Source organism: Mytilus californianus, unplaced genomic scaffold, assembly GCF_021869535.1.
Source record: "Mytilus californianus isolate M0D057914Y unplaced genomic scaffold, xbMytCali1.0.p SCAF_10, whole genome shotgun sequence".
Taxonomy (NCBI): domain Eukaryota; kingdom Metazoa; phylum Mollusca; class Bivalvia; order Mytilida; family Mytilidae; genus Mytilus; species Mytilus californianus.
Genome location: NW_026262582.1, coordinates 72,989,791 through 73,006,317, shown reverse-complemented (window position 1 = coordinate 73,006,317; position 16,527 = coordinate 72,989,791). Strand labels below are relative to the sequence as shown.

The 16,527-nt window shown below is 33.3% G+C and overlaps 1 protein-coding gene across 1 annotated transcript; it reads left to right on the top strand.

Annotated features, from left to right (window-relative positions):
• Nucleotides 1–275: 275 nt before the first annotated feature.
• Nucleotides 276–16,190, top strand: LOC127719164 (vitelline envelope sperm lysin receptor-like). The gene is made up of 10 exons (XM_052225186.1): nucleotides 276–330; nucleotides 1,842–1,894; nucleotides 4,438–4,484; nucleotides 6,572–6,614; nucleotides 7,078–7,304; nucleotides 8,310–8,467; nucleotides 9,834–9,985; nucleotides 11,461–11,542; nucleotides 12,461–12,623; nucleotides 16,140–16,190. Exons 3-10 carry the CDS (start codon nucleotides 4,446–4,448, stop codon nucleotides 16,188–16,190), a joined length of 915 nt encoding a protein of 304 aa, XP_052081146.1. The 5' UTR covers nucleotides 276–330; nucleotides 1,842–1,894; nucleotides 4,438–4,445.
• The last annotated feature ends 337 nt before the right edge of the window (nucleotides 16,191–16,527 follow it).

Here is a 16,527-nt window from a genome sequence, read left to right as displayed (position 1 = left end):
ATTATTATCATAATTCATTGATACTTATAAATACGTTTGGAATATTCTTCATATTTTACCACCCCATTATTCATTCATTTTTTTTTGGGGGGGACCATTTTTTCCTTATCTTTATTTTTGACCGGTTTTCTCTATTCTTTATTTTTTGACTCATTTTTCTGTAGTATTGAACCATTATTCTCTTTACTTTTAACCCAATCCAGAACCTCATGATAAGTAATAACGGTACTCTTACTATGCCGCCGCACGTGGACCTCAAGATTCGGATACGGGTTGTACGATACCAAAGAAAGGGTCCGTTCCTGTTGTAAACTACTCGGAAAGAATCAAGTAAGTTCATTTCACCTAAATGTTTAATGTTAATTTTTAACTAATACACGCTGTTAATTAGTAATGATATCAATTTTCATTAAATGTAGCACGTAATATTTGTGAATATTTTACTGAAAGCGTCCTTTGATAGTTTGAGAAATTAGTTTAGTTGATTTTATAGCAATAAATGTATATTGTTCATAGAAACCATTTTAGATCGAAAAATCTTAAAAAATCAATTCCATTAGGTTTTGGAAGATTTTGACTGTTAATCTGATTTGGTGTCTACAACACGTACAGAAACATTTTTTTTATTTTTTCTTGGCATTGGACTAAAAACATGAAACTATAATTTTAACAGGTTGGGAACAACCACTCAAATGAGGGATAACCCCTCAATGTAATGACTATCCCTTTTATGAGGGGTAAATTTCAAGTGATAAAAAATATTTTTTTGTAAAAAACACTTCTTAGTACAAGAGGGCACATATTTATATCATTTGCAAAAACTTTTCCCAAAGAACTATACATCTGGTAATATTATATTGTCAAAACATGTCCAAGAATTTTGGAATATTCATGGACTTCAATCTTTTTTATTATTAAAAATAAGACGACCCCCTTTTAGAAAAGTTGTTCTAAGTATAATGAATTTTCCACCTTTTAAGTTAAAAAAGCTAAGTTTTTTTCTTTTTTTTTCTCTTCTACAACAGCAAAATGATCCTTTTTAATTTCATCTCTGCCCCCGGCGACAGTTTTTTGGGAAAAAATCCAAAAAATTCGCAATAATTTATTTAATCAAAAAAAGAAAGTCGAGTACACCTTTTTATGTTTAGGCGTGTTTGAGTTAACTATTCTGTCTTGAAAAGATTCTATTATTTTTATATCTTTAAGCTCTAGGTTGATTTAATAGCATTACAAATTTACAGAACTAGAAAATGATATATATATGGGTCAAGTGAAATACCTTTCTAATGAGTCATAACAACAAGGTAGGTGTGTTCGAATAACAATGTTTTACTAAAAGTACTTGACGACAGACTTTAAGTTGACCATATGCATAAAATTACATCAAATGATGCTCAATAGCTAGAAGATACATTTGTCTTTTAAAATTCATCTAATATATAAGGATTGTAATGATGCTATGTGGATAAATTTATCGGTTTTCAAGAGCTAAATTGACAGCGATTCATCACTACAGCGGCTTCAATTTTTACGATTATAAAAATTAGGTGGCGTAATGGGGAGATAATTTTGACAAAGAATAATCCTGACTGATTAACGAACAAGAGACACTGCCATATTTAGTGTATTAATTTTCGCCAGAAGTAATTGGCAAATATGGCCTAGTTTAAGGTTCACCTATAAACTTAAAAAAAAATTCTCTGAATGCAGACAAAACTGTGTAATTCTAATAGTTTTAAATCCTGGCAGCACCTAGATATATACAAGTTGTATACATTTTGTGTTTTAAAAAGAAAAAAACTTTTGTGGATTTTGCTAAACATTTTCTTTCCTTGCCACAGGTGGTGTAAAAATGAACAAAGTCATGTGAAATCTTTGAGATGGACCCCCTCAGGTAATGATTGTATTGTATCATTGATTGATATGGACAATAGAGGGACAATAGAAATCTACTCACAAGAAAGGTGATTTAAATAGTGTAAATGAGTGGACTGTATCAAAGAAAACTCAGGTGTTTGTTTATTTCACCATCTTCTGTGGCAAGGAAAGAAAATGTTCATCAAAATCCATAAAGTGTTTTAACTTTTTAGAACATAAATTGGATGTAACAATAATTTATCTAGGTGCTGCCAGGCATTAAAACTTAAAATTACACAGTTTTGTCTGTACTCGGAGAAAATTTCATGGTGTAAACACAGCCTTTTTTGTAAAAGTGTATAGATGAACCTTAAACCACGGGTGCGAGACGAGATTTTTTTTTAAATCAAAGGGTCAGCAATAACGATAATATAATATACAATGCAACATTTTTTGTGCCAATTGCAACCTGGTAAAGCTTTAAAAGTACAGCTTGTGGCAAATAAAATACAAATGATATACAACATATATATACAACAGATTTTTTAACAATCAGTAAAGTAAGAGCTCATTGTCCTCAGCTCCATTTACCATTTAACAGTGTTTTATACCTATTGAAATTTGTAAGATTCAGTATATATTGTAGCTTTTTTGTAAGTAAAACTCATTAAGTCAGTATTTTGAGAGACAATTTCAGAAAAGTAACTGCTTCTTCCATTTTTATTAGCTCACCTTTCCCAAAAGGAAATGTGAGCTTTAGCCATTACTTGGCGTCCGTCGTCGTCCGTCGATCGTCATCCGTCCGGTGTAAACTATTTCAAAGATCTTCTCATCTAAAACTACTTAACCAATTCCAACCAAACTTAAGCTGAATGATCCTTAGGGTAAAAAATAAAGTTTGTGTTTTATTTTCTGTTTCGTCAAAAAAACATGGCCGCCATGGCTAAAAATACATGTAGAAAATAGTAGAGCAAATCTGATGGGGGTAAAAATGTTCATTAGGTCAAGTTCTATCAGCTCTGAAATTTTCAGATGAATCTAACAACCCATTTTTAGGTTGCTGCCGTTAAATTGGTAATTTTAAGGAAATTTTGCAGTTTTTGGTTAGGGAGCTACCATTTGATTTTTATTGGGGGGCTAGGATGAAATTTGAAAAAATAGGCAGGACAGGAGTTTTGAGTTAAAGAAAAGGCAGGATGAGACACTTGCAAAAAAAAAAGTCAGGATGACAATTTAGGTAAAAAAAGTCAGGATAAACTAAAGAAAAAAAGGCAGGACCGAATAGAGTGAAAAATAAAAAGGCAGGACAGAGATTACAACTAAAAAAAAATGCAGGACAAAATTTTTCATCCTAGCCCCCCATAAAAATCAAATGGTAGCTCGCTTATTATCTTGAATATTATTATAGATAAAGATAAACTGTAAAAAGCAAAAATGTTCAGCAAAGTAAGATCTACAAATAAGTTTAATGACGATTGTTAATCGACCCCTTAAGGAGTTTTTGCCCTTTAAAGACAATTTTACACAATTTGTTTATCATGTTTTCGAACTTTAAAAAATCTTCTCCTCTGAAACTACCGAACCAAATAAAACCAAACATAAGCTGAATGATTCTTATGTTATCTAGAATAAAGTTTGTGTTTTATTTTCTGTTTCCTCAGAAAACATGGCCGCCATGGCTAAAAAAAGAGCATAGGGTAAAATGCAGTTTTTTTTACTTATATCTCAAAACAAAAGCATTTAGAGCAAATCAGACACGAAGTTAAAATATAAGTCAAGGTCTACCTGCCTTGAAATTATCAGTCAAATCGGGTATCTAATTTTAGGTTATTGCGCCTGAATTGATGATTTTAAGGAAATTTTGCAGTTTTCGGTTATTATCTTGAATATTATTATAGATTAAGATATACTGTTAACAGCAAAAATGTTCAGCAAAGTAAGATCTGCAAATAAGTTTTTAGAGGACCAAAATTGTCAATTGACCCCTTAAGGAGTTATTGTCCTTTAAAGACAATTTTTCAGAATTTGTTCATCTAGTTTGCTTACTTTAAAAAATCTTCTCCTTTGAAACTGCTGAATCAATTTCAGCCAAACATGGACTGAATGAGTTTCAAAGTATCTAGTATAAATTTTGTATTTTATTTCCTTGTACGTCAAGAAACATAGCCACTATGGCTAAAATGGAACATAGGGATAAAATGCATTTTTTTGCTTTTGAAGAAAATATGACAGATACAAAGAACATTTAAATGGCATTTTTAAGCCACTCATTAATATATATTTAAAATCAAAAATAATCATTGATGAAAGACTTAAGCAAAGAATTAAAGGTGAGCGATTCAGGCTCTTGAGAGCGTCTTGTTTCTTTCAAAATGGAAATAGAAGAAATGAAATTCATCATCTATATCATAACTAGAGCAAGGATTATATAGATTTCGATTCTAGGCCATTTTGTGTTTCGGTACAAGAAAAAAATCTTTTTAGATTTTGAGATTCGTTTTCCAAACCGTGGAAGAATTTTGTGCATTGTTTACCAGGAACTAGGGTTGAATCGTATTACTAGATACCTTTTCTTTTTAGGCTCCAAAATGTTCGTCTTAAAGTTCTTGGCCTGTCTATTTCTTATAGTAAGTAAATTTTAAGTTAGAACAAGAACATCAAAAACATATTTTATTACCAATTAAGGGCCCACAATGGGCATATTGAGCATACATGTACAAGGAAAAAGAACATTGATCAGCATAGATACATCTATACTACTGAAATAACGATATCCAATTTGTTAGCCGGAATGACGTAAAAACGACGAATCAAAGAATTCTACTTTATATATAACTAATATAGGACAATGGTGTTGATTAAAAATTACACCATTCCAGGTCCTTTTGTTTTCCACATAATTAATATTACCAATAATTAACAAGTTCCGGGTCGAATCCGATACGGATACGGATACCAATAGTATATGTCACATGTAGTTTCCGGTTGTATGTATGTTCTGTATCTTCCTCCTTTAATAGGAGCACCACCATTGGGTATGGTGTAAATGAGAACATTTAACACACTGTATCGATACTTATTCAATGTGAGCATTTGCCTGTCAGCTGACAATACGACTACTAAAAATCCAGGCTAAAAGTAAGGCGTATTTTAATTCAGTCACGGACTCGCGATGTCGTGGGTGTACACAATCACACTACAATTAGACTGTAATAAAGCCCTTGGTTTATAGTATATAATATAGTTACATGAAAAATAAATAAATCTAACTCATATTGACTTATGCATGTAGTTGTATGAGCTTTTCTATTGAACATTTGACCTTTGTACCTTATAGTAATCTGAATATGTCTAAAACTTATCCAGATATTCAGTCGTTCTGTTGAAGGCCATAATCTTGTCTTGGTAATTGAGTTCGTTGAAGAGTAAGACCAAATGTAAAGCCTTTTTAACTCGTTTATTTCGCAAACTCTACGAAACGCTAACGCCTTCACATTGTGGCTCGCATCTGATTTTTACCTCTTTTTCTTTTTTTGAAAAATGCAGAAACCTGATAATCTGTACTTGCGCGATTTATTCCGGTGAAGGCGTTAATCTTGTCTTTGATATTCATATTTATCGTAGTTCCCTTTGCCTTACTCAGTCGATCCGTAATACTCGTAATACGGTTTTGAGACGTTAGAAGAAGCTTTCAGCGACGTCAAAACTTGTGTGAGGAGACGTTATCAAGCTTACTTTTGTCAAATGTAAAACTGTATTAAGGGATGGGGAAATACCAGAAATAGCACGATAAACAGATTATCAGATATTCTGCGTATAGATATCGTAAAATATTAGCTGTTCGGTACATTGTGAAGTTTTTATTATGCCCCACCTACGATAGTAGAAGGGGCATTATGTTTTCTGGTCTGTGCGTCCGTTCGTTCGTCCGTTCGTTCGTCCGTCCGTCCGTTTGTACGTCCGTCCGTCCGTCTGTCCCGCTTCAGGTTAAAGTTTTTGGTCAAGGTAGTTTTTAATGAAGTTGAAGTTCAATCAACTTGAACCTTAGTACACATGTTTCCTATGATATGATCTTTCTAATTTTAATGCCAAATTAGAGTTTTTACGCCAATTTCACGGTCCACTGAACATAGAAAATGATAGTGCGAGTGGGGCATCCGTGTACTATGGACACATTCTTGTTTTAGCTCGTTCGCTACGCCCACTCACCAAAAAGGTTTCACTTTGTGGCTAGCCACTAATATTTTACGATATCAATATGCAGAAAACTCGATAATCTATACTCACGATATTATACAATTATAGCCTTTGTATGAGGTCGATACGAGGTAATATCGACCTAAGAGAAGCATATCGACTGAGGACGAAGTCCGAGGTCGATATGTTTCTCTGGGTCGATATATCATCGTATTGACCTCAACCAAAGGCTACAATTGTTATATTATTAATCAACAACTATTGCATGAACAATGTAAAATTGGGGATTTCTATAATCTATTTTTAGTAACATGCTGTATGCCCTGTGCAATATGCTGTTTTTGACCTATGAAAAGCTAAACACAACAGTATTGGCGTGCAAACTGAGCAAATACAAATGTACATGTGATCAAGTTTTAACGAATCACAAACCCTTAAAAATATTCGATTAATAATATATACATATATATTCCGCTGAAGGCCTAATTTTTAAAGTTTGGTCTACATGTATTTACAGGTTGTTGGAAGAGCTTCTGTCCCAGAAAACTTCATTCTAGATGGTACGTTGAATAGTACTAGTATTTAATTTCTTACGTCTCGTTTAAAAATACCATTGAAAGTTCTTATAGTGTGATCATTATACAGATTAGATAATAATATTCTTAGAGGGGTGACAATTATTTAAAAATCACAAGTCTAAGAAAGAAAACGGACGGATCTCAAAAATAAAAAAAAAGGTCAACCCTGATGCTCCGAAAGGGTTCTGATGTTCGAAGGCTTGTCTTGGGTACTGACTATTTGATGGGATGTTTACAAGAGATAGGTCTTTTCTGTGGAATGTTATCATGTACGTAGGAGATGGGGGCAATTGGGAAATATGTTTTCTCCCTCAACCCCCCATGAACTTTCAATATTATTTTTAATTTGCGCCATTGAACCTCCAATAGGATGTTTAATCTGCGCCAGTGGACTTTCAATTGCTGTTTGTTTATATTTAGTTTGTGACGTTGCTGTTTTTTTTAGTTTCAAAATCTTGTGGTGAAAAGACGGCAGACGGCAGCTACTATTCTGGAACTGGAGCAAACGTGACCATCAAGTCTGATCTCCATGTCCGAGCTAAGGTCCACTGTGCTAATAGCAAAATCGTACAAATTAATCCCATCAACGACACCAATACTGAAACCACTCTCAAGCTGTGTTACACAAACGATACTACCACTTGCGCAGTAGCAGATGATTGCTACTTCAATGTAAGTTGAGTCGGACACTTTTTTCTTATACTATTTATTCCATTTTTTGTATATTTTACCCATTATTCTCTTTTCTTTATGTTTAGCCCTTCATTATTCTCTATTCTTTTATTTTTTGCCTATTTTTCTCTATTAATTTTTTTTTGCCCTTTATTCTGCACTCTATGCCCATTATATTCTATTCTGTAAACCCCATCTAGACCCTCATTTTTATATCAATATTTATTATAGAATAATCTTTATTGTAAAATGACACCCATAATTAAGGGTCAAATAAAATACGTACATACAAGATTACAACAAATAATTAATTTGTTACACCGGCACACCTGGTATTCCGATCCGAAACCGCGGGGGGATCCGAATTCCGAGGAGCAATTAATAAAGGTGGCACGGAATATTTCCTGTCCCATATGGATAATGATAGCCTTTTTAGAATTTTCACCACTTTCGAACACTGCTCAAAATTCTACATACACAGTTAACTGAAGTACTTTCATTATAATATTCAAAAATTGATTTGAATATGTATTATGACCATTTACCTTTTTGCTATCTTTATAACATAAGGCCGCTAGTGCTTTTAGGTCTTTTATCATGCAGTGAATACAAATTCTCAAATACTCTCAAATTCATTTTCACCTGTATGTAAAATAATTTCATATTTTTCTACACCTGATTCATCCCTCAGTTTGGGAAAGTATGTTCAGTAGATACTGTATTTTTTGTCTAATCACACTGTTCAGATACATTGACTTAAGAAGGGTACACAAAAGAGCAACCTAAATTCCGGAATGTACCGTGCCACTGAAAAGTTTGTAACGGTGGGTAGGTAAAATCTGGTTACTTCTAACAGAGAAAATATGCTCCGTGGTAATCGAATCCAGATTTTACCTATCCACCGTTACAAATGTTTTATTAGTTACTCTCGGGAATTGGATCCCTCCGCGGATTTTGGACCGGTGTGAACACATATACTAAAGTTGAACCTGTTTCATATTATAGACACCCGCCGTTGGATCGAATTTCTACTCAGTCGAGTTGGAGGTCTATTGGGGATTTGACAACGGCACACTGATGAATGAATACGAAACGTATACAATATCCTGTATCTCTGAAGGAAACAAAACTGAAACGATGAGTAACAAAGCAGTTGAGGATGAGTAAGTTTTAGTGTTTATATTACATATTACAGGGCCTAGATGCGGGGGAAGGGGGGTCTTCATTTGTGTATTCTTAAACATTTTTGGGGCTTTTTATATTATCTGTAACAATAAAGATTATTTTGTTAAAACAATTTTTTTATTAAATTTATCTGAATATAATTTCTTTATTCTGTAAATCGTTCATTTCTTTAATCGGTGTTATATTACCTAATTCTTTAATTGTCCATAGTTATAATTCTTTACACTTTTGCAACCCTTTATACTCCATTCTTTATTGTTTTTGCTCATTTTTTCTATTCATTTTTCCCAATTATTTTGTATTCTGTAGACCCCATCCAGACCCTCATATAATGTCTATTAACTTTTTTACATTTCATTTGTTCATTTAATGTTTCAAATATTTTGTTAAATAATTGAATGCTTCTTTTTTTAATAGTTTTATTGGTGTGTAAGCGTTCAACGAAGCACAATTTAAATATATGAAGCACATAATCTTCATTTTAAAATTGTGTGCACGTTCAATGCTTTTACCACCCTACAACATTACAAAAAGCAAATACATTTTTATGCTACAACCAAAGAATTTCAATTATTTTTTTATGCATTGTTTTACCGTTGTTACGGATAACACGTGCTGACATAGGTGTTGCATGCTTACGGTAATAAAAAGTCAAATTAATTTTTTGATTCTTAAATTAATGTGATTGATTGATTGATTGTTGGTTGCTTAACGTCCAATGGCAAATATTTCATGCATATTCAGGACGATTAAATTAATGTGTGGTTGAAAACTAATCCCCTTTTGACCATAGTAAAACATGGAAATCAATAGCAGTTTTTGTCATTTGATTTCAATTCTAAATTAAACAAATTACAATATAATTAAAAACCAATTGTTCAGAAAACAATTGAAGGTCTTTCCACCCGAAACGATATATTTTGATACAGCTTTACAAATGTACAGTTTATATACAGCTTTACAAATGTACAGTTAATATGCATTGTAACAGATGTGCAGTTTATATACAGCTTTACAGATGTACATTTTGTATACTACATCTTAGGTAATGGTACAGTTTATATGCATCCTTAGAAAGGTACACCAAGATTGCTTGTACTAAAGTAGTTGTGTATACTAGTACCAAAAATATAAGCGACATCTTTAGAAACAATAATACAGCGCAAGAAAATAAATTAGCCGGAAGAAAATAATCAGAACAATTTTTTTTAAAGGAAAAGGTCTTTCAACGGAAAAGTGGAAAGACCTAATTTAATTCCAATCTGAAATCAAATATTGATTTTTTTAAATGTTTTAACGAGATGTAATACATTAGTATAGTAGCAATTTCTCACTGTTTTTTAGTTTCGTCCCTTTAACTGGTAACCTCGTAGGAAATTTGGGCGGTAACTATGCAGAAGGCTCTTCATTAAAATTGATAGACGTTTTAGGCAATGAGATCACAGGTGCTTTACCAATGGAAAAGAAAGTTCATTTAAGAATAGAAACCACCAGTTGTAAGTATAAATATTTAACATTTTATGCCCCAGTCGTCACTGGAGGGGGCATTAAGTGTTACCCTTGTGCGTCCGTACTTCCGTCCGTCCGTACGTACGTCCAAAAAATGGTTTTCATTCTCTAACTTTAGTTTGCCTCAACCAAATGTTTTGAAATTTATACACAATGCTTATATATATTACTACCACAAAACACAGATCAAGTTCGAATTTGGGTGTCATCACTTACCATTTTAGAGTTATGCCCCTTTTATATATGGCAAACAATGCTGAATTTTTCGTTTCCGTTCTCTAACTTTAGGTTGCCTCAACCAAATGTTATAAAAACTACACACAATGCTTATTATCACAAAACTCACATCAAGATCGAATTGGGGTACTAGGGTCACTTTTTCTGTTCTCGAGTTATCATGCCTCTTTGTAACGTTATATGCAAGCCGGAGCATTATCTGTGTCCCATGGACACATTCCCAATTTTTTTTTAAAATCTTTTCGTAGATACAATTACGAGCTACAACGATTAATAGATTTATTTTTGGGGTTTTACGTCTTTTTTAGTATTATTGGCTATATCGTTGAGGTCAGTTATAATTATAGGGTTTACATGTAATCGAAAATTTTGACGATTAGAGATTACTGTCGAAAAAATGTATGGTCTAGATGAGGTTTACAGAATAAACAATAATACAAAAATAAAGGACCCACATCAAGACCCTCAAGTATGACCAATAAGTCTGAAGTTGGTGATATTACCATTAAGTACGTTTGGTGTCTACAAAGCGAAAGTAACAAGTCATATTCAAATAATTACATCACATGTATGCGTTGTCGTTTGTATAAATGTGTTACATATTTCTTTTTCGTTCATTTTTTTGTACATAATTAGGCCGTTAGTTTTCTCGTTTGAATTGCTTTACATTGTCATTTCGGGGCCTTTTATAGCTGACTGTGCGGTATGGGCTTTGCTCGTTGTTGAAGGCCGTACGGTGACCTATAGTTGTTATTTTCTGTGTCATTTGGTCTCTTTTGGAGAGTTGTCTCATTGGCAATCATACCACATCTTCTTTTTTATATTCATTGGAATCCGTAAATTTGATTGGCTGGCAAACAGTCGCGTTACTCTCCAATATCATATTTTATTTCCGTATAACATACAACAGCTATATGACTACACATGCTATCCGTGACAATGTTTAAACAATGCATCGAAAAACAAACGAAAAGCTTGATATATAACTCTTTAATTTCGTAATCATGATAATGTAATTATAAAAAATTAATCTTTCTTTTTTTTTTATTCTATAGGGTTGCAAAAGCGTTGGTCGTTTACACATTTTAAGAATGAAGCGAATCCGTGCTTTAAACAGTCCGTGCGTCAGTCGCTTCTTTTACACTCCCTAAAAGAAACATTCAATTATTTTAAAGTGTAGTATCAAGTGTAGCATACTTGCAGTATATACCTTATTATTTTACAGCCGAATATTCAGGCGTAATACCATACAACTGTAACGCTAAGAGCAAAGATGGAAATACGATATATTCAATTCTCCAAGCAGGGTATGTTTCGAAAATAAATTTAGAATCAAATAGTGTAATTTAATGATAATCAAATCTTGAGGAAATAAAAAAAAAGGTTTAAACTAATTAAACCTTGAATAAAGTGAACATATGAAACGATAATTGCACAATCAAGAATAAGAGAGAAAAGGTAAGTTTGAAACTGAAAAGGGGAATGGTTTAGGATTAATTGATTGATGGTCTTCAACACACATATATAAACTACTTAGACCACTCGGCCACCGAGGCTTCCTAAATAAATAAATGTTAAAAGTGCAAAGTATAATACTAAATCTGGAAGAGAGTTAACATATGAAAAGATAGTCGTACAGTTAATATAAGTCTTATAGAATGGAAAATGAACTTTGAAAGGTTAAGTATGAAAACAAAGGTTACGAGACATGCGTCTTGACAAAATACTGGTATGCTTGTTAAACAATTTAGATGTATATATTCTAAGCTCCTCGGTAAGAGATTATTTTTATACTTCTTCGGAAGAATTTTTTAAAAGACCTAACGCATATTTCTGATTTTAGATTTCTCTCTCAATCCAGATCTTCGTTATTTGTAAAACTGCAAGTCTGAAGTATTTTGTATAATTCTTGTGCGGAACTTCATTTTTGTCAAGATCCTTGCATTACTTTTAACAAAATAAAAACTGTAGTATACATGTATTACATATAATCTCGAGTTCTACTGCAGTTGCAACAATGTGATCCATTAAAAAAATAATTCTAATACAACTTATTTGAAAAAATGGCGTGAGTTGAGTAAAATTTTTTTTTTCTATTAACCATTTTTACAAAGTGAATTCATTTTTTACATCAAAATGATTAGACATCGGACGAGAACTTTTTTTTATTATAAGTATGACCTACATGTATTATGCAAGTTGTGCACAACCTTTTTATGTTTCAGATGTGGCGAAGGTGTTATATTTCCCAAATCTGTAGGATTTACCACAAAGGGACAAATGTCAACAAGTCCGTTTTTTAAGGTTTTTCGATTGATGGAAGATGGATCAGATATAGGCATTTCATACGAATGTTCTTTTGTAGTTTGTAATAACACGTGCGATGGGGTTAGTAGAATTTTACACTGAAGTAAAAATATTGTACTTTGCCACGTCATACTTGTTCAAGATGGACGAACATCTTAATCAGCAGTGGACACACCGAAAACTTGTACCATTCATCAAACCTACTTAGATTGTATTATCTGGTACACCCTGCATCAAACACATTTTATAATCTGGTACCCTAAATAAAAACTTAAAATTGTATAATCCAGTACCCTACACCAAAACGTATGTTTGGTTTGCTGAACCAAATCATGTGGTTCATGTCATTAATTAATACCGTGATTAATTATTTACTTAGCATGACTTGTAGTGAGGGTCTGGATGGGGTTTAAAGAATAGAGAACAATTTGTCAATACCACAGAAAAATGGGCAAAAAAAAAAAATAAAGAAAAATTACTTTAAATTCAGAAATTATTGCAAGGTTTTTATTAATGCGAAACACGCGACTGGGTGAGTATCGCAATAATAAGAACTTGCATTCTAATAACTGAAACATAGATCTGTATGCAAATCTTTTCGAAATCGCAATAATTAAACTCGAATTTTTGTCCATTCTTGAAAAATCACAATAATAGATGCATGCAATAATTTCTGAATTAACAATACCTAATAAATTAAAGAATAGAGTCAAGTTTACTGACTGGACTTTTCCAGTCGTTTTCAGATCTTCAGACTCCTAACAAATGAATTTTACACTTTTAGTGGCAAATTTCAAATATACTGAATGCATAGCAAGGTAATAAAAATATATTAAGAAAAACACGCTTCCTTTGCCTTTTGTCAATATTAATCGCATACAGATTGCCTTTTGTCAAAATGTATCACATACAGATTGCCTTTTGTCCATATTAATCACATACAGATTGCCTTATGTCCATATTAATCACATACAGATTGCCTTTTGTCCATATTAATCACATGTATTACAGATTGCCTTTCATCCATATCAATCACATACAGATTGCCTTTTGTCAAAATGTATCACATACAGATTGCCTTTTGTCCATATTAATCACATACAGATTGCCTTTTGTCCATATTAATCACATACATATTACCTTATTAATTGCATACAGATTGCCTTTTGTCCATATTAATCACATACAGATTGTCTTTTGTCCATATTAATCACATATATATTGCCTTTTGTCCATATTAATCACATACAGATTGACTTTTGTCCATATTAATCACATACGGATTACCTTTTGTCCATATTAATCACATACAGATTGCCTTTTGTCCATATTAATCTAATACAGATTGCCTTTTGTCCATATTAATCCATACATATTGCCTTTTGACCCTATTAATCGCATACATATTGCCTTTTGTCCATATTAATCGCATACAGATGAAAATTTGTAACATTTGATTTTGACCCCTATGAGATTACACATAAGTTTCTAGACTGAAACAAAAATCAAAGCGAGACCAAACTCTTATTAATACCATGTTGTCAAACGTTTAAGGAATGCATCGAAAGATCTTCATTTTATTCATTCAAAAACAAAAGCAATCACAGTAGTCTAGGAACATGAGACCACGGTAGTCTAGGGACATGAGACCACAGTAGTCAAGGAACATGAGACAACAGTAGTCTAGGAACATAAGACCACAGTAGTCTAGGAACATGAGACCACAGTAGTCTAGGGACATGAGAACACAGTAGTCTAGGAACATGAGACCACAGTAGTCTAGGGACATGAGAACACAGTAGTCTAGGAACATAAGACCACAGTAGTCTAGGGACATGAGACCACAGTAATCTAGGGACATGAGACAACAGTAGTCTAGGAACATGAGACCACAGTAGTCTAGGGACATGAGACCACAGTAGTCTAGGAACATGAGACCACAGTAATCTAGGGACACGAGACAACAGTAGTCTAGGAAAAATGAGACCATAGTAGTCTAGGGACATGATACCACAGTAGTCTAGGAACATGAGACCACAGTAATCTAGGGACATGAGACAACAGTAGTCTAGGAACATGAGACCACAGTAGTCTAGGGACATGAGGCCACAGTAGTCTAGGAACATGAGACCACAGTAGTTTAGGGACATGAGACCACAGTAGTCTAGGAACATGAGACCACAGTAATCTAGGGACACGAGACAACAGTAGTCTAGGAAAAATGAGACCATAGTAGTCTAGGAACATGAGACCACAGTAATCTAGGGACATGATACCACAGTAGTCTAGGAACATGAGACCACAGTAATCTAGGGACATGAGACAACAGTAGTCTAGGAACATGAGACCACAGTAGTCTAGGGACATGATACCACAGTAGTCTAGGAACATGAGACCACAGTAATCTAGGGACATGATACCACAGTAGTCTAGGAACATGAGACCACAGTAATCTAGGGACATGAGACAACAGTAGTCTAGGAACATGAGACCACAGTAGTCTAGGGACATGAGGCCACAGTAGTCTAGGAACATGAGACCATTGTAATCTAGGAACATGATATGTAGCGATTTTATTGACACACAGCATATGTAACTTGATTTCAAATGCACATTTAGTCCGTGTTGATGGCATATAAATAAATAACAATAGATATAAAAAGATGTGGTATGAGTGCCAATGAGACAACTCTCCATCCAAGTCACAATTTAAAAAAGTAAACTATCATAGGTCAAAGATGAATACAGTAACAGATATGATAAAGTTCAGTGATTTTGTATGAAACAGTTGGCACTGGACGTTAAAATAGAAACAACCAATCAATTCCTTCAAGGATGTAATCAGGTGAAATTTAAAAAAAAATAGTGGGAAAAGGACTTTTAGCTTATATTAACAATGGTATTACTTGGGTCTCAAATTGTAAGAAAAGAAATCTAGAATCTGCTATAATTTTGGTAATGACCTTTTTGAGCTATTGAAGTCTTCCGTGAAAAGAAAAGTCACAGTAGGTAATATGGGGCCAAATATTTTACTCTGTATCGTAGTAAAGAACCCAAGGAGTACGAACATCTGACAAAAATTCCTAAACCAGAACTGACTACATCCAAAGCAAAATGTTCAATTTCATAACCTAGAAGTTTCAGTATATTCACTCTAAGTATAGATAAGAAGATGTGGTATGAGTGCCAATGAGACAACTATCCATCCAAGTCACAATGTGTAAAAAGTAAACAATTATAGGTCAAAGTACGGCCTTCAACACGGAGCTTTGGCTCACACCGAACAGCAAGCTATAAAGGGCCCCAAAATGACTAGTGTAAAACAATTCAAACAGGAAAAACAACAGTCTAATCTATATAAATAACGAGAAACGAAAAACACTTATGAACCACACCAACAAACGATAACCACTGAACAACATGCTCCTGACTTAGGACCGGTGCATAAAAATGCAGCGGGTTTAAACGTTTTAACAGGCGCTACGGCCTATTCGGAAAATTGACCTAACTGTAAATGTTTTACTCGACTATAATTACCGATCAGGAAAATTAAAGACGGCAGCTTAAAATTTAAAATTATTTTTATCTTTATTTCAGTCATCTTGTTCATTGAGAAGTAAGAGATCATCAGAGCCTTCAGGCAAGTAATTTATATAAGGAATGACTGTAATATTTTTTTTGTCTTAGAAGAAATAACATCAAAAATGTGGTGCACACTGAATAACCCGCGTGGCGGGTTTTTTAAAAGTGTGCACCACATTTTTTATGTTATTTCGAATAGACAGAAAAAATATTAGTCATTCCTTACAATTTAATTCTAAAAAGGAGTAAATCATGATAAAAACGTTGATGACGTCACGGTCACATGACAAAATAATGTCTGAGCTGATAGACAAAACACTTTCAGCCAATCAGAAGACGTGTTACATCCAAAATTAAATTATTTTCAAATAGTGGGAATACTTAGATCTCAAAACTAGTTTAA